At 39.9% G+C, this 22221-nt stretch overlaps 1 protein-coding gene across 1 annotated transcript in view; it reads right to left on the minus strand.

The window, feature by feature from the left end:
* Nucleotides 1–22221, minus strand: part of FER1L6 (fer-1 like family member 6) — a 66391-nt gene that overhangs the window by 18140 nt on the left and 26030 nt on the right. The window contains exons 14-30 of the mRNA XM_040075882.1: nucleotides 18649–18769; nucleotides 17290–17390; nucleotides 16544–16634; nucleotides 15648–15767; nucleotides 14440–14592; nucleotides 12945–13131; nucleotides 12271–12395; nucleotides 10145–10279; nucleotides 9456–9605; nucleotides 7217–7327; nucleotides 6447–6608; nucleotides 5165–5348; nucleotides 4793–4977; nucleotides 4108–4230; nucleotides 3937–3976; nucleotides 2122–2237; nucleotides 892–1023 (exon numbers count right to left, since the gene is read on the minus strand). Of these exons, the coding sequence (XP_039931816.1) occupies nucleotides 892–1023; nucleotides 2122–2237; nucleotides 3937–3976; nucleotides 4108–4230; nucleotides 4793–4977; nucleotides 5165–5348; nucleotides 6447–6608; nucleotides 7217–7327; nucleotides 9456–9605; nucleotides 10145–10279; nucleotides 12271–12395; nucleotides 12945–13131; nucleotides 14440–14592; nucleotides 15648–15767; nucleotides 16544–16634; nucleotides 17290–17390; nucleotides 18649–18769 (2236 nt within the window). The remainder of the gene's footprint in view (nucleotides 1–891; nucleotides 1024–2121; nucleotides 2238–3936; nucleotides 3977–4107; nucleotides 4231–4792; nucleotides 4978–5164; nucleotides 5349–6446; nucleotides 6609–7216; nucleotides 7328–9455; nucleotides 9606–10144; nucleotides 10280–12270; nucleotides 12396–12944; nucleotides 13132–14439; nucleotides 14593–15647; nucleotides 15768–16543; nucleotides 16635–17289; nucleotides 17391–18648; nucleotides 18770–22221) is intronic.

Genomic DNA, 22221 nt, shown 5'->3' on the forward strand with positions numbered 1-22221 from the left:
TGGTCACTAAATGGATGACTGGTTACGAGGTCTCATACTTTTGTAAGTTTTGGTCCATTTGCATATTGGGGTTTAATTGTCCCATTACAGCTCCAGATTATGAAGTCCCATCCTTCTTGTTTTCTCTTTTCAGTCCACCATTGTTTATGCTTTTAGGCCTGCAAACGTGTAGCTGTTGTCCTTGGTCTCGGGCTGGAAAAGGATTTGTTTGTCTATGTGCTCTGTGAAGAGAGCTTACTAACACTTGATGTGAGGCGCAGAACTACACTCCTAAGCAGCACAAAATCTGCAAAACATGAAAGCTAAAACTTAAGGCATCATTTGCAGCTCATATAAATCAATATTGACTCATGTTGCTGAATAGCTCATATAGCCTGAAAGCAACTAACAAGTAATTTGGACAGAGAGCTGCATTGCAAGCTAATTGAGATATAAGTGAGTTTAATCAGTTCCTCTAAACTGCAAACAAATCTTAATAACATTACTCAGGTTTTAAACTTTTCAGATTGCCTGACGGAGCCCTGGATGAGTACCTGTGAAGGCCTACACTTAAATTACACAAAATTACATATAAGGTTCTGTAACTGGCAGTGTAGAAACCAAGTTGCATTAGTGAAATCTGGACTACATAATATATCTCTTCTTCCCCTTCTGTAATTCCAAACTTGTAATTCCTTATTTCAAACCATAAGTGAACACCTGGTGCTGGATGATGCTTTTTTCTATCAGATAATGCAAAAGGAAAAAAATCTTGACTCTAGATACAATAAAACTAATTCTATTTACAAAAGACTATCAATGTCTATTTCTTTCATCCCTGATATATCTGAAATATGTATTAAAACCTAAAGTCTCTAAACTATTACCCATTTAATCATTATTAAAGCTTACCTTAAATTTTCCTATTATTCTGTCTTCAGCATCAGCATGAACTTCATCATTAGATTTTCCTCTTAAGAGCTGGAAAGTTTTCACCCAGTCCTCAAAGTTATTAAATTCACTCTCCAAGTCTCCTTCATAAATCTTTGAAAATAGAAGAATGCTTATATTTTGTGGTGCAGTGAATACATTTATAGCAACTTTTTTATTAGAGAATGAATAGAAATTCATTTTGACCCAAAATGCAGACTTTAATAAAAACCAAGCTTTTGCAAAAGTCCTTGAGGAAAAAAGTTAATTCCCCATTTAAAACAGGACCAGTTTTATCCTCAACCAAAATCTTTCCCCAACTATTGAAATAACACAATAATGCAGCAGTTGGAAGTAAATCTGGAGGGGCCAAAATGAACATTGGTATGCACTGGTGTAGGTGAAAAATTGTGGATGTGCTGCTCTTTGCTTCTGTTTCCTTGCTGCACTCTGCCTTTGTTGAACTGACCCATTCTATTGTGATGTCTCAAAACTTGAGAGCAAAGCAAACAATAATAAAGTGCTGTTGGGACAGAGCTTTAGGATAGCTCAAAAGACCAAATAATTTTTCAAAGAACATGTTTTTTGAATACTCTCCCCCAGTAATTTATCAAGCATGAAACAGAAGGGCCTATACTACTGCCATCTCCTAAAAAATGGAAACAGCAGCTTCAAATTCCCATTTATTCAGCTGCAATCTAACCCAAACTGCCTTAATCTTTCAAAACCTCTCATCTCTCCAGACATTTTCACAACCCATATAGTTTTCTTTGAATTCCTTCTATCATTACCCAATCAAATCTAATGTGAGCTGAGGATTATTTCCCATCAGGGAGGATGCACTAGCCATCACAGCAATGCTTTCCATCTCTCTTTTGAGATATTCCTAATAGCCCACAATATTTCTGACATGAAACTTGGGATTTCCAACTACAGTATTTTACATGCAAACAACAAAACTGAATTTCACTGAAGCCTCTTTGGGTTTGTCTAAATCAGTAAATTCTGTGTCTAAGACCAAGTGAGAGACATCCACCCTGTGAGACCCTGGTTTCCTCTGTGTCCCTTTGGCTGAAGGGCATTATCACTATAATTTGGTGTATTTTATTAATTTTAAAGTGTCTGAAATATATGTAAGGAGGGTTTGCCAAACTCAGCTGCTGATATCAAACTTTGGAGAGACAGTGAATAACAGCCTTACTTTTGTCTTACCTGCAGTGTTGCTAGGTTTGGAGTTTCCTTTTGTACCCTTTTCAATGTCTTATCCTTCTTCTTTTTGTCTGGCTCATCCTCTATGATCAATGCTATGTGGTCAGAATTCTGCTTATCTGCAGATATTTAATGGCATCATGTATGTTTTAGTAAGCAAAGCACATAAAATGCTTCAGACAAAGAAAAAAAATTACATTTTTAAAGAGTCATCCTTGCTATTTCTCTATATTTTCCTCTACTGCTGGACATAGGGATCCCTCATTTACCACTGGTCCTCCCAAGCAGAGAGGTGACAATTTGTGCTCCCTGTGGCTACCAGTCTTCATAACGAGCTTGCTGGACCAAGTGTGATGGTGTCCTGTATGACGCCCTACCAGACCATCCTTTTCCTACCTCTCTGGCTGCTCCCCAATGCAAATAAACAGATCTTAACATTTTTCACATAAAATGTGAGTTTATTTAAAACTAAAAGCTGTTGTTTAGGTTGACAGCTACTTCAGATATCAGGATGACCCAAGTTCTTCTCTGCTTAAAGATTTCACAAAATACCACCCGGTGAAAGCCTAGAAGTGTGAGAAATGGGAGGAGGTACACAAGACTAAAGTCATATTCCAAGCACTGAGAGGAAATTTCCCCAAAAAAAGAGGGTGAGCCCTCAAAAGTTACACTGAGATAGTTCAGTTCTTTAGCGGAAATCTGGATTTTGAGTTCACTTTAATTTTTTGAGCAGTTCTTCTGTGTTTAAGAGTACTAAATGTTTAGACATATATATTTCATGTCAGAGATATATAATGCTTATCATCACAGGTTAAAATTTGTAGTAAAAAATGATCAGAAGAGAATTTATAAAGTCTGCAATCATATGTCACAACTGCCTGAATAGCCTGTGGATGGATGCCATAAATGTAAATGAACATCACATTTTTGTAGAACATTTTCTATGTAAATATTTCCTCCATTTGGACAAGTGAGCTTCACTCAGAAACTGGTCTCCTCATCTCTCAGCAACCCTGACGATCACTGAAGCACCATTATCTGCTATTCCTAAGATAATGTTATGTGATATTTAGGTCACGTCTTCCATTCAGAGCAATCTCAACACCCCCTTTAAACCACCTCAGTTACTGGGGGAGTGTGGTCAGCTCTGGCACAAAAAGGTGATTAATTTCATTCTGAATAGCAGCTCTGTGTAAACAGCAAATATTTCTTTATTTTCCCAGCCTTCTCAAGCAGTCATATTTGCCCAAACGTAAAATTTTCCAGAGTTCAGTTTGATTGTGGCAGGATCTGTTGAGTCATGGAATATATATGTATGGAGACATATACATACATACACAGAGCCTGTTTCTGGCCAATTCTTTCAGGTTCTTGTGAAAAAAAAAAAAAAAAAATCCTAGAACCTGAGCAAGACAAAACTTTCCAGTTATGGAAATAATACACATGACTACAAGTCTCCTAGCAGAAGCTGTTCCTGCATCACTGATCCCGAACTGGATCCAATTGAAAGGAGTTTATTTTCTGGAACATGTTCCAAATGCAGCCTAAGATCAGGATAATGTCTATCTTGTATCCTTTAAGGCTTTGACTTTGCTAATCTTTTTGCATGATTCTTGAATGATAGGAAATTCATGTTAGCACAACACTGGCTGTGAAGTTTTAATCTAGCCATCATCTGATCAGCTGTAGAGGAAAGAGCCCGGTACACCAACAGTACTCTGTCACCAGACATCAGTTGCTGCCAGTAAAATTGTAGAGAGGCAATACTAGAGAAAGTATTGGTGCAAAATAATAGAAAAATGCAAATAATTTACTTACTGTCTTCAGGTTTTCCTTCACTGGAAAAAATTCCTTTTGCCTTTCAAAATAAAAACAGAAGGAACAAACCCCTCATTATGAGTGTAATACCAAAAAGGCATCATTCAGCAGTAAATCTACATTTACAACATTGCTCATCCATGAGAGTTTTGGGCATGCTGGGTGACTCACCTTTTGCATTTTGAACACAGAAGCATAGTATTTTGACCACCAGTCAATAACATTTTCTGCTGATTCATCTGCAATGGTTCTTTTTTTCCTCTTTGTTGACCGTCGGATGGATTTTTTCATATCCTACCAAATGATGGCAAAAGCACTAGAACTGATTAAAACTAATCGCCTGACTCATGACATTGAGCATGAACAGCTGTATACACGGAAAATTTCAGTGTCCAAGAGATAAATAAAATGCAATATAAATTCCCGTCTCTGTCTTTTATTCCAAGACACTTCATTGTGGTCATCATATTATTAAAGCTATGTCTGTATTTTCTACTGACTATGCCATGACTTTAAACATTGGAGACACTACCACAGGAGCAACCCATACAACAGGCAAATCTACACCGATAATAAATAATGATGTTTCAAGGGATGTAAACATTCAGATACAAACTGGCTTCTCCCATTGAGTCTGCAAGCATTTTAAGTCTCTATTAGTGGAAGTAATGAAATTCTGTGGGGTCAAAGATGTATAGTTAACTGGTTCTATTGAGGGCCAGCAGGGTAGTGTGAGTGCCTACATCAATACTCAAAATCTCTAGACCTGGGGTCAACCGATTACCAATTTATAAGGAAGGGCTGAAGTCTGCAAGACTGCAGGAGGAAGTCAGCTAGTAGTTTCAGCTCTACTCACCTTCTGTTTCTTCTCTTTCCCTTGCTCAGAGGCAGAGTGCTCTGGTTCAGTGGCAGGAAGTGCTGTGAGGGATGGCTCTGGCTCTACCACTGTCCATTTACCCTGCTCCACCTCAGCGTAGATTTCATCAGATAAAAATTGTTCTTCTTGGGATAGCTCAGCAGCCTGGGATGACTCAGGTGAAGCTGAGATTGAAACTTTGCAAGTTAGGTAAGATTTTGCCAGAAATACTGTCATAGCATTTGATGATCATCAAATAATCATGTGATTGAGGGTTTGATCCTATGCCCAACACAATAAAGCACACCTCTAAGTGTAAACTTCTGAGAAGGTCCATTGTCTTTTTATTTGGGGTCAGAATGGAACACTTACCTTTCTCAGTTTCTGCAATGTCTACTCTGTGAGGTGCAGCTTGAGGACCTAAAGGGGTTTTACATAGGAATTGCTTAAGACAGTTGATGGTATGTGTTCCAACAAGAGTACTCCTCCCAAACGCTCTCCAGTCAACCACACAGATGCTTAGTGGGGGATGCAAGAGTTCATTTTCAGGCAGCTCCTAGTGCAGGAGACAGACATGAGAGAATTGCTAGAGAATGTAGAACACATATAGAATATTTTTTATGCACAGCAATAAGGCTTCTACTCTTCTCTCCCTCCTTCCTGTCCTTCTCCTCCTTAGCTATGAACATATTCATAATGTAAAACGCATTCAGCATATGCAATATGATTTTGGTTTTCTGCAAAAAAAGCTTTGTTCTTTAAAATACACAGCGGACTGTACAGATTGTGCTGCTGAGATGAATCCCATGCTCTCATATTGAAGCATCTCTTGTTAGAATAAACTGGGAGAATCAGGAGCATTCAGAAGGATGGAATGCAGCATTGGAAGTTGTGAGTCTTAATTCCACTGCTGCTGTGTTGGAGGCTGTTAACCCTATCTGCCTCTGTTTGCCCAACAACGAGATGTGAACCCTGGCTGGTTACATGCCTTATAGGATGAACTACCAAGAGGAAAACAGCTCTTAGGAGCTAAAAGTACTGTAGAAACTGTAGTTCAGTATCCATGTTATTGTTCTGATACCCTTTTCTCAAGGGCAAATTCAACAGAATGTTCTATTCTGATGGTGACTGATTCTGAAAGTGCCAGCTCTTATAACCCAACCAACAGGTGCTACATTGTTTTGCAGTTCATAAAAGCAGGTGTGACAGTGTGAGAAAGTCCTGAGGTCATAAGCCAGAAATGATCAATACCCTCAATAGCCCAGTAACACACAAAGGAAAGTTGCAAGAATGGAAAGAAAGCAAAGGAAACCGAACACTACCCAGCAAAATTGGAAAGGAGGAAGAAAAATAGTAAATATATTTCTGTTAGCTGCCCACAAGTTCCAACCTATCAGTAAAAATCTGATTGCAGCGTATTTTCTTATCTATTTGGGACTTAACATGAAGAACATAATTTTCTTTTATCATATGGTCATAGCAGAGATCTTTTAATGCATTTTCAAATCAGTAGCTTTTGCATGAGAACTGACATCCCTTAGTATTTAATCAAGACACAAAAGGAATTATTTGACAAGAAAGGAAGGACAATGGTAATTAACACCTTGTCTGACCAGAGAACAGACACAGGCAAGGGGCAGCATGCTGTACACACCACTTCAAACCAGTCTGCAAGGCCAGTGAAATTGGGATTTTTCTTGTAGCTCTGTATGACAGAGGATTTGACTCCTCTCCCTGCACACTCAATGAGAACCTGGGGCCGATCCACCGAGAGGAGCTGGACTTTCTTCAGCTCTCGAAGACCCCAGAACAGGACCTGTGGTGGGCAGAGAGAAACACTGTTGGCCTGAAGAAAGTCTGGCTAGGCATGGGGAAATGGGCTAATAAGCAGGTGATGTGAAGGCTGCAGAACGAGTAGCAGTGAACAGTGAGGCTGGGCAGCATCAGGCACTGCAGTGATAGGAAAAGCTGCCACTCTTCTCAGCTTTCTAATACAAGGCTACTTTGGACAAAATCATACAAGACAGAAGGGCAGGGAAGGTGTAGACATTTGTACAAAGGCAGAAGGCATTGTTTGGCTGAAGTCTGGGACCCAGAAAAAGCCTGTGAGGTAGCTGATGCCAAACTTCAGCTCCAGTGATGCCATTTGCAATGGGAAGCTCTCCATCTCCTGCGAACACTCTCTTGGCTGCACAGAGTGTGGATCCATCAGCCATGCTCTGCCACAAGAGAAGTCCCTTCCCAGTAGGTCAGGATTAAGACAGCCCCACTGTTCCCCTCAGGTGGAAGCACAGTCTTGCATTCCCTTATATGCTATTTTCATGTGAATCCTATTGATCAAGATTGTAAAATCATCAGTTACTGTTACAATTCAACAAGAGAATAAAAGGAGATTAGGAAAGGGAAATAGTCAAAGTATCTCACCTCCACTCTGTATTTGCTTAAAACAGGCCGTATGTTAGCTGGGACTGGGTAAATTTGGCCAATATCTGGTGGATCCAGTGGGGGAAGTCTGTCTGGATCTGACTCAGGAATCTGAAAAATTAAGCAGTTGTAACTCAGTCTGGTTTTTGGAAGAATAAAACCAGTATCAGAAGTATTTGTTGATAATGGCACATAGAATACACAATTTAATAGTTTTATAAGACAAGTTGCAGAGCAGAACAGTTCTGCTGTGAAAGAAATGCGACTTGAAATGCTCTCTCTCATGCTGTGATGCTAAAATATACAGCAGAAAAAGTATTAAATAGATCTGGTTTAGTGCCTTTCTGAAAAAAATGCTCCTTTTACCTAGTAGGACATAGTTTGCCCTAAAGACATGCATGTAGTCTGAAGCATGGTAATTGTACTTACTAAAAATGGAAAGCATGGTAAGTCTATTTAACAAAATCCTGAGCAAAACTGCTTAGAAGTCTTCCACAGGAAGATTCTAGATGTGATTCTAGTTAAAAAGAGCTGGTGAGCAGACGGTGCACATCAGCAAAACCACACATTTGCTGGAGAGACATGATATTCTCCAGCTGCTATGGAATAGTGTTCCTGCATTATTGCGTGCACTCAGCATTTGAGAATTTCCAAACAACCTCTCCAACATTAGGGCTGAGTCTTCTCTGTGCAGCTACTAAACTCTTGTGGCAGGCAGCACTTCTGCTCTTTGTGTGTGATTGCCCATGAACCTGCCCCACGATCAGGAGCATATTTGGGTGTACACGACTGCCCCGTCCCAGCAGGGTGGGAGGAGAGCAGACTCTGAGGTGTGACCATCTCTGCCTCTTGCTGTGCTCCAGGCTTTGCTGCCTGCTTGGTGCACCTTCTGTGACAAAGTTCATTGGCCTAATTTCCCAACACTTTCCTAATTTTTAACTGTGTATTTACAAGCTTCTCTTTCCACAACAGGACAGATCTGAAGCCTGGCCTGATTTAGAAAATTCCTACATAAAACAGCGGAAGCCAGCACATGAGGATGAATCCTGTCAGGATTTCAGGCTCTGGCAGCAGGGAACAACCTACAGGCAGAGCTCTTCTCAGCTTTCAGCTGAAGCATGGTACCTAAGGAGTACTGTATATGGCAGCTTCTGGGAAAAGAAGCACAACCTCTGGAGTGCAGCAGCGTTCCTAAGCTAACTTGTCACTTTTGGGACGTGAAGCAAATGAGATACAGCTCTTAGAGGGTCTGTGAATTTGAACTCTTCTGCTTCATTTAACCAGGATATCTGTCTATGTACAGTTGTGGGGGAGCTAATTACTATAAGGGAGAAGGGATGTGTTCCTTGGTACCTTGTAGGTGTAGGAAGAAATGTGTGGCAAACATAATATCTAGAACAGCTCCTGCAGCAGAGGTAAGTATTCAAATAATTACCAGCAAAAATTCACGTGCACATGTGATCTACATTTTAATAGTAAAAATCCAAATCAATTAATTTAATAACTGCAGAGAAAAAGAGGTAAAACAATCTAGTACTCAAATGACAGTATGTCATGCCTGCATGAAGGCTTACAAAGGGATTTTGCTTTTTTGATTTAAAAAATCAATAAACCCTGAGTTCATTCTGAGCAAAAGCAAGACTCTCAGTATCCACTAGTGTGTATTTTTTTAGTGTACTCTTTTCTGAAAGCCAGGATGCTTCATTGTAAGATTAATTTTATCCCTTCAGCAAGACACAGCATTCATTTTGAAAGGAGAAGGGAGCATTCACTTCATACACAATGCTCTTCAGCTGAACCAAACAGTACCTGCAGATCATGTAATGTTTCTTTCAATATAGTTGGGGTATCAAAAACTCAACCTCCCTAATCCAGTCCTTATTACTCACCATTTCATTTACCTAGGAGTGAAAGCAATACTGGGAGCTTCAAGGCTGCTAGTCTGGGCCATGTGTTGCTCTGAACAGCAGGTCACTGCAATGGCAGCGGGACTGTCACAGTTTCTCAGGCCAGAGCACAGTTTAGGGCAGGGCAAGTGGCAGGCAAAGGAGGCGTACAGCATGTGAAGGGCTGGTGTGTGTGTGGGCAGTAGAAGGGGTGACAGGAGCTGCACTGGGGACTATGAGGCTCAATGGCTCCAGCTGCAGTTCCTACTAATTCAAGACGGTCATGGACCGTGATGCCATGCCAGCTTTTTTGAGCCCCAGGATGAAAAAGTGTAATTTTTGAGAAAATTTACCTCCAGAAGCTCAAATGTGGCAAGAAGATCTCCTCCTGAAAGACTTCCACAGTGCACTGGGTGGTAACAAAGTTTTGGTGGTTCATAGTTTTGATGAGCAAGTCTTACCACAGGGGCAGCCACTGTAGACCCAATATATTCTGCCTTACCCTAAATGGAGGAGAATACAGGGGTCAAATTAATTTGGATCTCACAATGGCTATAGGAGCCAAGATGATGCAGAGTTCAGTATTTATGAAAGAATCCTTCTGAAGGAAAGGCCAAGGTAAGATAAAAGGCAGGTATGAAGAGGAAGAGCTGAGTACTTATTAGCTCTTCAGAGTATCCAAAATTTCTGAGGTCTATATTTAGTCAGTGAGACAGCATCAGAGTCTGCATAGTCTTGACCCAGACTTAGATACAATATTCACAGCAATGTGCAAGGGATCTGGGGGCAAGATGCATCTGATTTCTGTAAGCTGGTCTTTGGGAGCAAGATTCACTTGGGGAAAATACAAGGCCACGTCTCTACAAGGCCATGTACTGAATCTCAGGGCCATTCTCAGATGTTAAACTGCAAACTATGGTAACACTGAGCTCTATTCAGCAAGGTGATCCATTTAAACCCTATTTAGTGACTCAGCTTTGCTTTCATGCTTGCAGTAGGATGTAAAAGCCCAGGATTTAAGTGAGAAGAATTTTGAGTTTACCACAGCATCATCATCATACAGCTCAATGACAATCTCCGGTGGGAACTGGGCGATCTCCTCTTTGTCACCATGAAGCACAATGCTGTTGAAAAGCAGTGTCTGGTTCCAGGTGGGGGATAATGTCTGAGAAATGATCTAACAGAAGAGATGAAATGTTTAATGAGCTGCTTGGTTGAGTGTCCTTCAGCAGGATATGTTCATCTGCTGGTGACCTCCTTTTCCACAGTCTGAACAATGCCCTGTCTGACACCACATTTTTCAGCAGCTCCTCCCAGCCAGGAGAATATGAATCTTTCACTTTGAGGCTGGTACCTCCAATTTCTCCATTTCCCTTGCCTCACAAATCCCTAATAAGCTTATCAATACATGACAACCAGTCTGTGTAGACAAACATCAGTATTAGAGGAAAGCTATTGGTTTAGGAAAGCAGGCACATTCCAAGTGCTATTAAAAGAAAGCTTTTGCCCAAACTGAAGCCAGTTTCCACTTCTGCAGGGCACATTTTTTTAATCTTACTTTTCGTTCTGTATAATGACACTTGACACTTCCTGAAACAGAAAGAAGATAATTTCATGAATCACTCATAAGAAATCAAAAGCTTTTAATTTGTTGTAATTTGAATTAGGTGGATGCTTTGTTGGAACCCCACAATGCTTATAGCATTTCATCATAGAGAATGTTTTAACTGTCTAGGCAGAATATATATTTAACAAAGATAACAGTTAAAGAGGAAAAATGTGCCAACTTCAAAATTACTCATAACCTGCTATCATTCTTTTGAATGGAAATAAGGTTCTTTGCTACTGTTTATAGGCACTTGGCTGACACTCTTATGAAAACATGCAAGTTATCAGCTGCAATATTTTATTCAGGCAGTGAATAAACTTAACACTTCTGTGCTTATAAACACCTATTTTTCCTGGGCCAAATTCTACTTTCCAGAATCTGATGCATCTAGACACTAATTTAATTGGATTCATTCACCATCTTCTATTAGAAGTTAAAATCACATTACAAGAAAACCTCCATTATTAACCCCGGAGCAAAAGTAGCCCAAGCAGGCATTTACAATTTAGAGAAAGGTTTTTATTTTTGTTCCCTTTGGCACATACAACAGAACTTGATTTGTAACAGAATAAAATATCAGAGGAACTTTAGAATTAATTAAATTAAAACAGTCTTCTGTGAAGTTTTAGGGGGAGGGGCTGGATGGGAGGGTTGATTATTTTCTCCTGAAGCAAGACTGTATTTGGTGTGAAGCAAGATCACATTTGGCTCAGCAAACTCTGTTTGTGGCATGATTGTCAGAATTCCTGCCCAGTTTTAACTCCAGGGTAGCTGTAAAGGTCTCAGAACTTTTGAAAGTCAGTCTCCATGTTCTGTGAGGGACCACCCTCCCGCTCACTTGCCCAGGCTGTACTTCAACGCTTCTTGCTGAAACTGTGTAGAAGTTTCCACTTCTCTGTAGAGGCCCCACAGAAGCCCATTTTATCCCTGGAGTTTCCTGAGGGAGATGGGAGACTATTTCCTATTTGGCATATTTTAGCAGCCTTTCTGTCTCCCATCTCTCTGTTTTCAGCTCATTTCCATCTTAACGCTCTAAAACCACTGTTGTGCTTTCCCATGTTCCATCCCAAAGGGCAATGCTGGCTCATATGGCTACAGAAGCCACAGAAAAGTCTTCCCTCTGCTCAGTGACTGAAAGCATAGGCTAGAGGAAAAGAGAACCACGAGGGTTCATCCTTATACCCATATTTATACCTGACAATGAACACAATCCAAATTTAAAACACATAAATAAAGATGTGAAGGTACACTTGCTACAAAGTCGCAGCAGAGAATCTGATACCTGAGCTAAAATAAACTAGGACTGCTGCGCCTCTTATTATTGTAGTGGGTAACACGTAAAATTTTGCCTTGTTTGCAGTGGACTCTCAGTATCTGCTCTTTAACAGCAGGCATCTAATTTTCCTGCTAGGTACCTCCTCGCAAAACCAAGCTTTTCTCTTTACATAGCTTAATTGCAAATACAAAAACCAAACAAAACCAAACCAAACAAAAAAAAAAGCCAACAAACAAACAAACAAACAAACTTTTCAGTCACCAAAAGAGGCTTTGGAACTTACCTTCGTGGTCTGGCAGCGTGATGTGAAAGTAACTTTTGCGAAAGGATCAGAAAGCCCGGTGCTGTCAGCGGCAATGAGCCCCCTGGCCTGATACATGTGGGCTCTCAGCTGGAAGAGGTGTGGGGCTACATCATGGCAGAGAAAACAGCCACATCAGCTCCATGGAAGCAGTGCAGCACACGGGTAGGAGGGGAAGATACATCACCTGCTCTCCAACCAGGATCTGACAAGGGGAACTGTTGCTAATCCTGTCTCACTAAAGAAACACCTGAGGTACTCAGAAGTTGTGCAAGACATATGAATTCACTTAAAATCAGTTATGTAGGTCTCTACTGCAAGAGTAGTGCCAATTTTTATCTCCTTTCACTCTTTTATCTACTAGGTGTTATGCATCATCAGGAAAGCTGAGGGGTGCTTCCTATACAAGGAGACAGATCCATAGGACAGGAAACAGAAAATGCAAGCGAACAAGTTCTTTCTTTCCCTGACATCTACAAAGTGTCAGTGGCAGAACTGATGACTTGGCAATGAAGCCAGCACTTTCTGATGAGAAGAGGCAAAGCCATTATCATCTTGGAACAGTTACTTTATATAGGGGTTGTGCCGTGCTCTGAACTAGAGCTTTCGGGACCATTTCTCTTAACTGTAAATAGGGAGAAGAAAGAGTGCCTTACTTTTATACAGCAGGCAAGCAGATGAGGGAGGCGCACTGTGCCCTGAGTTGGTGTTGGATGGTAATTCAATCTCATATCCTACAGGCAAATTCTCCATGGCAGTGTGGGCATAGCTGGTAGGTCCAAGCCACAGGTAGATGTCCACCTTTGCCTGCACAGTCCAGCCCAGAGGGCGCTTGCCTGGGAGCTGAAGAAAAATTCCAACATCAGCAACAAGCTCAGGTGATGGTTGGGTGCTAAGTCTTACCAAGCCAGAGTAAAATAAAGAAGTGTTCTCTGAGTTGATATACTGATAAATGGCATTTCTCCACAGTGAGTGGCCCCGAGACCCATTTAGCACAAGAAACTTCTGTGTTTCTTAGGGCAGGCATTAGTAGCTTGCTCAACTAACAGTCTATGTAAACTGCATACTGCCTAATATGCAGAGGTTTTTGCAGGCTATCTTATAGCTGCACACACATAAGTGCTATCTTATGCCCTACTTTGCCCAGACTTCAGCCCACTTTCCATTTCATGCAGTTTTACTGGTCTCCAGTAGTTAGTCCCATGTATTACTAAAAATATTACTCCATTGGGCAGCTCAGAAAACATTTCCACTATAAAATGTTACTAGTCTTGGCCTATTTTTTCCTTTTTCTTCCTTCCCACTTCATCTGCATCTGTTAAGTTCAGAGTTTAGTATTTTCTGTTCCTAAGGTAAGTCTTGATACTGAAAGGGCTGGATAGTTAATCTCAGAATATTTTATTTCATGCAGAAAAATAGTACTTCTCTTAGTATGTATCTATGGCAAGTATCTTGGGATCTTAGATGTTTTTATCTGCTCTTTAGCTGTGCTTTATGGGAGTATTCCCAGAAGTCCAAGGTGAAAAACCACTAAAAAGTCATAAGAAGTTACAGTTTTCTAGAGTATTTGGGTTTTTCCAGATGGTCACAATAACAATTACAATATTCCACTGTAGGTACCACTGATCACACTGCCTTTGTAGGACTATAGCCACTAGGGCTTTCCTTTAACATGAATAATCCCGTAACAGTATTTTGGACATATTGTACAAACTTAAGCATGCTTTAAATAGAAAGTATAAACAATTCCTATATTATCCCTGAATACCTAGGTTTCCTCACTGAGTTGCTGAGTGCTGGTCTCTCACCAGTCTCCTCCCAGACTTTCATGTGCTGCATTCTGAGGTTTTTGCCAGCAAAGATGCTGTACCTTTTCCATTTGTTTACGTACACAGCCATTGATAAACAATGTTCTTGCCTCACAAGTAGTGAGGGAATTAATTATTCATACATCAAAAGCCCAGCAATGATAGAGTGCTTACAGAATGACAACCATAAATGTAAAAAGCAAATACTAATAAATGGTGGACGCAAATCTGTACATATTTTTACATTACAAAGATTAATCTGTAAAATACTATCTTGTGAAGAAATCTGAACACCAAATGCTCCCCAGGCATCACCTGTGTTTGCAGTGTGCTACAGACTTACTTTCAGGAAATGAGTTTTAATCTTCCCACAGTCCTTGCCTCTCTGCTCTTGTGCTGGGGAGTAGAGTATGTTTTTTGCTGGGACTCTTGCATATGCAACTCTTTTGTTGTTGCTGATCATCCAGATGAACACATCAGGCACTGTATTCTGTGGCTGTTAAATGAGATATATTTAAATAAAACAGAATTATTTCTATGAGCCACCACCATCATATTTTTGTGGAAACACTCTTACTAAGAGCTGATGCTCTCATGCTGCTGTGAAGTGGTAGATGTACCCCTGAACTAAAGGAGGATGTCCATGCTTTGCAGTCCACACCTCAATTTCTAATTACAGCTGAAGGTAAAGAGCTTTGCAGACTGACTAAGGAACACCCACTTCATAAGTAATTTCAGGAGAAACTAAAAATAAGGATCCGGGTATGGGTCTATCCCAGGAAATAACTTGACCACAGACCACATAAGTAACAACCATGGAAATACCATCAATTTCATCTATACCAGCAAACCAAAAAGGACCAAGACCAAGCTCAAACACTGACATATGGTCATCTTTTCTGCTTGTGATGATGTTCAGGGAGACTGTCTTGCCCTGTCCCAGGTAATGTTTCCTCAAGCAAAGCTTCAGTGTGGTTTGAAAAAAATGACCAGCCAAGGGGCTGTTCCCCAAAGGAACTGTAAGCAGGGTCACTCTGTTTTAGGAAGGAAGAGAATTTGCGTGTAGAATGCAAACCATGCCACTGTGCCACTTGTTCTCTGAGCCAGGGAATAGCCATGGCCCTCTTTGGTTTGCTAGCACAGACAGCTCTCAGAGGCACAGCTTTCTAGTGGCTGGATTTTGGCCCGACTAAATATATCAATTCTTCTGCTATTCTCAGGCTAAATAATATAGAAGTCCCAAGCTCATATCAGTCCAAATCCATACAGGTGTCCATACAGGTGGAGACATGAGTTCATATCAGAAATCTGGCTTCTCCAGACCACCAGGTATGGGATGACCTTATTAAAAATATGTGTATCTGTGGTGCATCCTCTCCATACCACACAGCCCAACATTTCCTACCCTGGTTTGATAACAGCCCCATTTAATACAAAAGAGAATAAGGTCCAGATATCTGAAGGAGAACTCTTCAGATTCTTCACATAGGATTATGAAAAATCAAAGCCAAATCCTGGATTTTAAATGTTTCAGATTTCTGTGTGGATTACCTCATCAACCAAGAATCGAATTTTATCTATAAAGCTCTGAGTCTCACGAATCATTTCATCCAGTGGCATATTCTTTTTCTGCTGCTGAACGATTCCCTTGGCATCACTGGACATTGCTTCCTGCAGTGAGGAAAGACAATATATGTATACTTTTCATCTGTTATCAAGTAGTTCGAACTGGAAGAGAAACAGTCTTTGATTCAAGTTGAAAAGAGAAGATGGGAAACACTTTGGTCAATGTTTCTTTGTCACAGCAGAAACTGATCAACCCTTTGGAGCTGGACAACATAAAAATTGAATGTCCCCCATTTTGTCGTTGTTTGTTTGTATACTGCATGTATGGAAGTCACAAAACCCATGTGATTACCACCTGGAATTAGTGGGCCTTGATCCTGACAGATGGCACAATCTTTTGTTCTACAAACAGTAAAAAAAGACAATAAATACTCAGATGACCTCCACCCAGTTTATTATCTTCTCGCTGGTTCCCTGGAGGAGATTACTAGGTCTAGGAATATCAAAGGCCAGACTTTACTAGTCTTGAAGTTCAGCACCACCAAAGTAGGTAGATGCCTGACAGCAGTGCCAATTTGATGCTTTCTCACTGAACTCAGCATCACTCCATTTTAAGATGCATGGACAAGAAAAATAATCTCATTATTATAATGTCTTATTGGTATTTAAAAACAAGATCTTCTGATTCATTTTAGTTTATCTGAAAAGTCTTTATTAAGCACAGTGGGATTTATTAAAAAAATGCTCATAGATACTATATCCATATGATTTACAAAGCATTCCCATATGGTGCAATCAAGTAGAAAATAAAATAGAAAAAAACAGTGTGCTTTCAGTAATCATCATTGCATCAATGTTTATAGGAAAAGAAGAGCACATACCAGCTCTTGCTTGAACAGCATGACCCTCTTTTTGTCCAAAGCAGTGTGGTTCAACCCTTTGGGCTTCTTTTCAGCAAGGACCATGAACACCCTAGGACACAGGAATAACAGGGTTTTTAAATCTGTTATTTTTTTTAATGTGAGAATATTAATGTGCTAAAATACATTGGAATGTTCTGTGTCTGCTGGAGTACATGAACCAGAAGACATGGATGCTGAAAATCGCTGAAAGATTATGTACCTATAAGATTCAAGGAATAGAATCCAAAACATCTGCACCACACTTCACAAAAATGGCTTAATAATATCTAGAGATAAGGGGGTTTGAGCCCAATCATGTAATTTGATACAGAGCCTACTGGATCTATACCAATATGTGTCATCCTTTGTTTTTATATTAACTTGGTTAGGTTTTTTTTACAGTGTATCTATCACACACTTTATTAAATATTACTTATCAAATATACAACATATTCTTAGAGTTCTGAAAGCCAAAATAATATGACAATGATTGGCAGTAATCTATTGTCAATACCAAATATGGAAAATAACAATAAATATTTTCTCATTCTAAATAGAAACTGAAATTTTGGAAGGTCTTTGTTTTTACAGCAAAGTAAATAAAATATATATCTCAGTAAGTTTACTGTACTTTTTTTTAATTATCATCAGTTTCCTTGTCTAGCCTTTAATTTGTAGCCAACATTAAATTTGATTTTCTGTATGCATCTAGGAAATGTTATTACCTGCTTTGATTGATAAAACCATTTAGGGTCTTCTTCATTTTCTCTTCAGCTGCAGTCTCTGAAACTTTGATCAAGTCCTTTACTTGCTCTAATGATTCTTCCTATGAAAAACACATGAGAAAGCCATTATGCACAGGAGGGTGCTTTGTCATTCTGCCGGTGTTACAGTACATTTATGACTAGCAAGAATGAGGGAGGTGATTTTGTGGCTTGACAGAAAAAGCCTTTGATATATCACTAGAAGAGCACAGGGAAAAGACTCTACCAGCATGATATATTTTGACCTTTTCCCAGTCTTTCCAATTACTTGTACAAGTTATTACTGCTTGGAGCAACTTTGTGTCCTTACTTTTGGGGGAAGATCAATCAGCGGGAAACATTGTCCTCTAGGTAGGAGAAAAAAATTAGTTCTTGGTTCTGTTTCTAATCATGCTGGTTAACCTCAGCAAGTTGCTGGAGTTAACGTCTTAAACTTCAGTGGTCACTTGAATCAATATGCAAGGCCCATCACAAAACCTACTGTTATCCATGAGGAATGGAGTCTGTTCTTAAAAGCTAAAATAACTATCTGGATTTTCAGCAAGGCCTGTGGGTATTCAGCTGCACTGACAAAAATTATCTCTCCACGTATGTCTATTCAGATGTTTAATATTCAAATACCTGAGTTCAAAATGTTTGGTTATAAGTCCCTGTCTTCTCGTGATATAACCTTGCATAAGTATGATTTCAGTGTTGTTGCTCACAAGATATATATGGATAAATGAGGGATGAATCAGACTCTTAATCTGAGTGCCCCACATGAAAATCTTCAACATTAGGAGTCACTTAAAAACCAACCAACCAAACAAAAAAACCACCACAACCTACTTTATTGAGACTGTTGAAGTCACCTTTAAACAAAGGTAAAAAACCCCCATCATTATGGGAAAACACTGTGACTAGGACATTAGAGTGACTTCCCATGAGATGGTATGCCATTCTATCTCTGTCAATATTTTAGGAAAACTAAGAGTAAATATTGTCCTTTAAGGAGTGCCCAGCACAAATATATGGCAAGACATTAGAGGAAGAGTCATAGGAGATAAAATTACTTTGAATCTCATAATTTAATTGTTTGAATGTTTTTACAAACATTGTAAAAAATATGGCTGAAAAAAATATTTCTGGTGGAAATACTTGAGCAGCTCTAATAGTTCAAAGCAATCTGGGGGAAAGAAAAAGGAAAGGGTTTATATCAACTACTTTCTCACAAAATGAACAAGGAATGCATCTGGGGGAAATTTTGAAGGTCTGATTTGGAAAGTGTGGCCTCTTACTGCTATATTTTGCTGAATACATGGGAGGATGGCTGCCACTTACCAGGTGATCTGCCATTTTCTCAAGAGTGTTGGAAGAGTACAGCCGAAAGGTCTGGTTGCCCCAATAGCTCTTTACACAGATACAGGGCTTCCTCTCATCATATGGCAAGTACTGGTAGTTCCTGTGAAAATACAGTAGAGAGCAGATCACAAAGGAGACAGAGCACTTCAAGGGGAGGCAGAGGAAAGAAAAGTTGTTTCGCGCTCTCAGAGCACAAAAATTGTAGACACAACAGGATGTGCTCTCACATGCTAACAAAAAAATCCTGGGAAGAGCAAACACAAACATCACTTATGCTACCAGTGAGATCCCTGAAGAGAAAAAAAATGAAGTAAATGGATCTATTTCAGTGTTTTCCAGGGTGGGAGAAAAGCCAAACAAAAAGACATGCAGAGAAGCTCTGAAATACTATTAATGGTGGGAAACTATAAGGGAAAAAGAAGCAAAGATTAGTATCTGATCACATCTTCAAAAGCCATGGTTCCACACACTGCACAGTGGAAGAGCCACGGCAGAGTCTCAACACCATATTACTTCCACAAGATGCTCTTTTTCAGAGTTTGTGGACATTGATGTTCCCTGTTAGAAACTGATCTGCAAGGCCTGCTTAGTAAAATCAACTCATAATAACTCAGTGATAAAATGCAACCACTGCTCTCTCTTCTTGCTCTTTTGATCTTAAGTCCAAGTTCAGCTGCACGAGTGACTTGCACTAAAAGAAATGAGCAGGAGGCCAGCATAACCAGAGTCTCTGCAGACCTACCACAAATCTGATGTTTTGATTACATCCGTAATAGGTACTATGCCAAGTCCATGTACCCAACAAGCACATTGTCCTCCTTTATATAAATACTACAGCCTTATGAAACTTAACTGCTCAGCCACACTGGATTTAGCTATAGAGTTATCCTCATTTTTGGTACCAATGGTGGGGCAGTGGAGACCTTTTAATGTGTATGAACATCTGCAAACCACATCATTTTCTTCTGTCCATGGCTCTAATGGCCTCAGACAGTCTCTGTGATTTCAGATAGAATTGACCACAGGTGTAGTTCACCAAGCCACGATCATGGAAACCAAATCACTTTTTGCTCTTGAGTGTCGTATCAATGACTCCAAACTTCCACATATCCCTAAGAGGCTTATGTGTTAATCTTTTTAAATGGAAAAAATTCATGTCTTCTCTATAACTTCATTTTACTGCCCTATGTGATATCAAAAGAGAGAGAATTTTCCATTTACTTTCTCCTCAATAACCCACAACAAGGTGAGGATCACCCATTGAATTTGGTGCACAGCAGAGCTACACAGGCCTTGGGTGTCATTAATTTTGGTGCTTTCAGAAGAGAGAAAATCAATTCAACCATCTCCTAGCGCCTAAATATCTTAACCTGAAATTCATCGAGCTTATGAACTTTTTCATTGGGTTTACTAAGAAGAGTACATAGCCATGAAAAAAATTCAAATGGAAAATGAGATTTCATGTCTATTATTCCCACTATTATAATTTTGAGGAATCACTTTTTCAGTTTTAGCTTATCCTTAGTTTAAGCTTTGACATAAATGTGGAAAATTCCTGGCTGGTTCATGGTGTTTGCTTTAGAAGTCTTATTGCTCTGCCTCTACCTTTCATTAGTTAGTGGTTTTAATCTCCAAGATATACTCTTCCTTTTGTTTTCCACGGTTCATTTATGAAACTAAAATGGAGTTTATCTAAACTACTGGATATCCCATCAAGTACTTATTAATACTAAAAATATCCAGTGGAGAGACCACCAAGATGACATTATGAGAAGACAGTGAAAAACTCATTAAATGGTGTCTGTGGCTGACCAAACTGTTTTTAATAGCCCAGGAGGGAATAAATGATGCAGCACTCTAGATAAATTTGAGGAAAAGGGATCTTTAATGAGAGAAAACTTTATTAATACTGGACCAAGCCAAGAAGCAAATAGCTAATTTGAAGAGTGATTGATTCTTTTACAATGGTTCTTTAAATCTAAATTCTTGTTAAGGGAAAACTAAAAAATCCCAGCTTCTCTCAGGGAAGATAACCTTCTACATGTACCTAAAAATGCAGTTCTGTTAATGAGGAAAGGTAACTGTATCAAGCACTGAGGTTTTTTCCCCTCTCTTTTTTTAGTTGCTGCAAATCTTGAATTTTTTTGCCATGATATCTTCATTCTTGTTTTCTTTCACTAGCTCTTTTTTAATCTAAGTGAGTGTCATGGGTTAGTACAGTTTGTTTTTTTAGTTACAGAAGAATGTAGAATAATTCTCTGGGTCAGGACCTGGGAATTGTTTTAGAAAGGACAGGGACCTATCAGTGGGTTAGTTGGAATATTGGCATCTGTTCTGACCACTGAAAATTGTTAACTATGACTTTGGGAAGTACCCTATAAAACCCCTTGATTTCGTGTAGGTGGGCCTTTTCCTATTTTCCTTTGGCCAGAGAGAGACAGGTAACATTGAGTTGGGCCTGCTGCTCCCCCCTTTTGGTGGGGAGCTGGCCTGAGGCATGGCCGGATTCCATCGGCTCCCAGGAAGGGCGGGGGAAGGAGAGGTTGTTGCTTTACAATAACTACCTTCTCTAAACTTCCCAGGAGCGGGGAGAGATCTCTGCCGGGCCCCTGATAAGAGCTATGGGCACCATTTGGGCTGAGGCCACCCGATTTACACTGAGGGGTGGGCTGAGAAGGCATTTATGATCCTGCCTGTTTTTTTTGTGATTCTGGACTGCCCGAGTGCTCTGATCTCTGATGTTTCCGTGAGTTCTTCCTCCCTCACCAGCGCAGCCTTGAACATCTAACACCACGAGCCACAGAGGGAGAGACAAAGACTCCGAGCAGATTTAACCTTTTCCTGGCAACATGAAGCTTCCAGAGCTTGGCCCTTCTCTGTGAGAGTAAGAAAGGACAGAGTGAATATAAAGAAAAAAACAGCATAAAGTCAGTAGAGCAAGAGTGAAAAGACTATTGGGACAGGGGGTTGAAGAGTTGGTTGTTCCATTCTTACCTGAACCATGGAAATGAACTCTATATTTAGATCATTCCTTTAAATCATGGGAAAGATATGCATTTGGGGGATGATTGTTTTGATTTGTGTGTGCATTTGAACAAAGGTGTTTGTGATGGACTAAGTAATATTAATCCTATTAATCCTATCTGCTTAAACAGAGATAAAGATGAAAAGCCCTCTGTGCCAGAGGAGAAGTGAGAAGATATCTCTGTACCTTGAGATGAAGAATCCTTTGCTTTGGAGTTATTCATCTTTAAAAGGTGACACCCCAGTATGCAAAAGTCTAAGACCCATGACCCATAAGCCGCTTGGGGACCTGCTCCTGGGAGGGTCACAAAGGCAGGTTCCTCTGGGCGGTTGTTTTTGTGACAGTTAAAAAACCCACAAGAAAACTGTTCTAGGTTGTCAGTGGGATCCATGACTCTAAGAGAGACTCTTCCCCTAAAGAATTAATGAAAGACTATTGTTAGATAGTGAAACTGACTGAAAATTACAAGTTTTGTCTCTTTATGTTGTTTTGTAAAAAAGTGAACAGTTTGTAAGGGGAAGGAAGAG

Source organism: Hirundo rustica, chromosome 1 (assembly GCF_015227805.2).
Source record: "Hirundo rustica isolate bHirRus1 chromosome 1, bHirRus1.pri.v3, whole genome shotgun sequence".
NCBI classification, from domain to species: domain Eukaryota; kingdom Metazoa; phylum Chordata; class Aves; order Passeriformes; family Hirundinidae; genus Hirundo; species Hirundo rustica.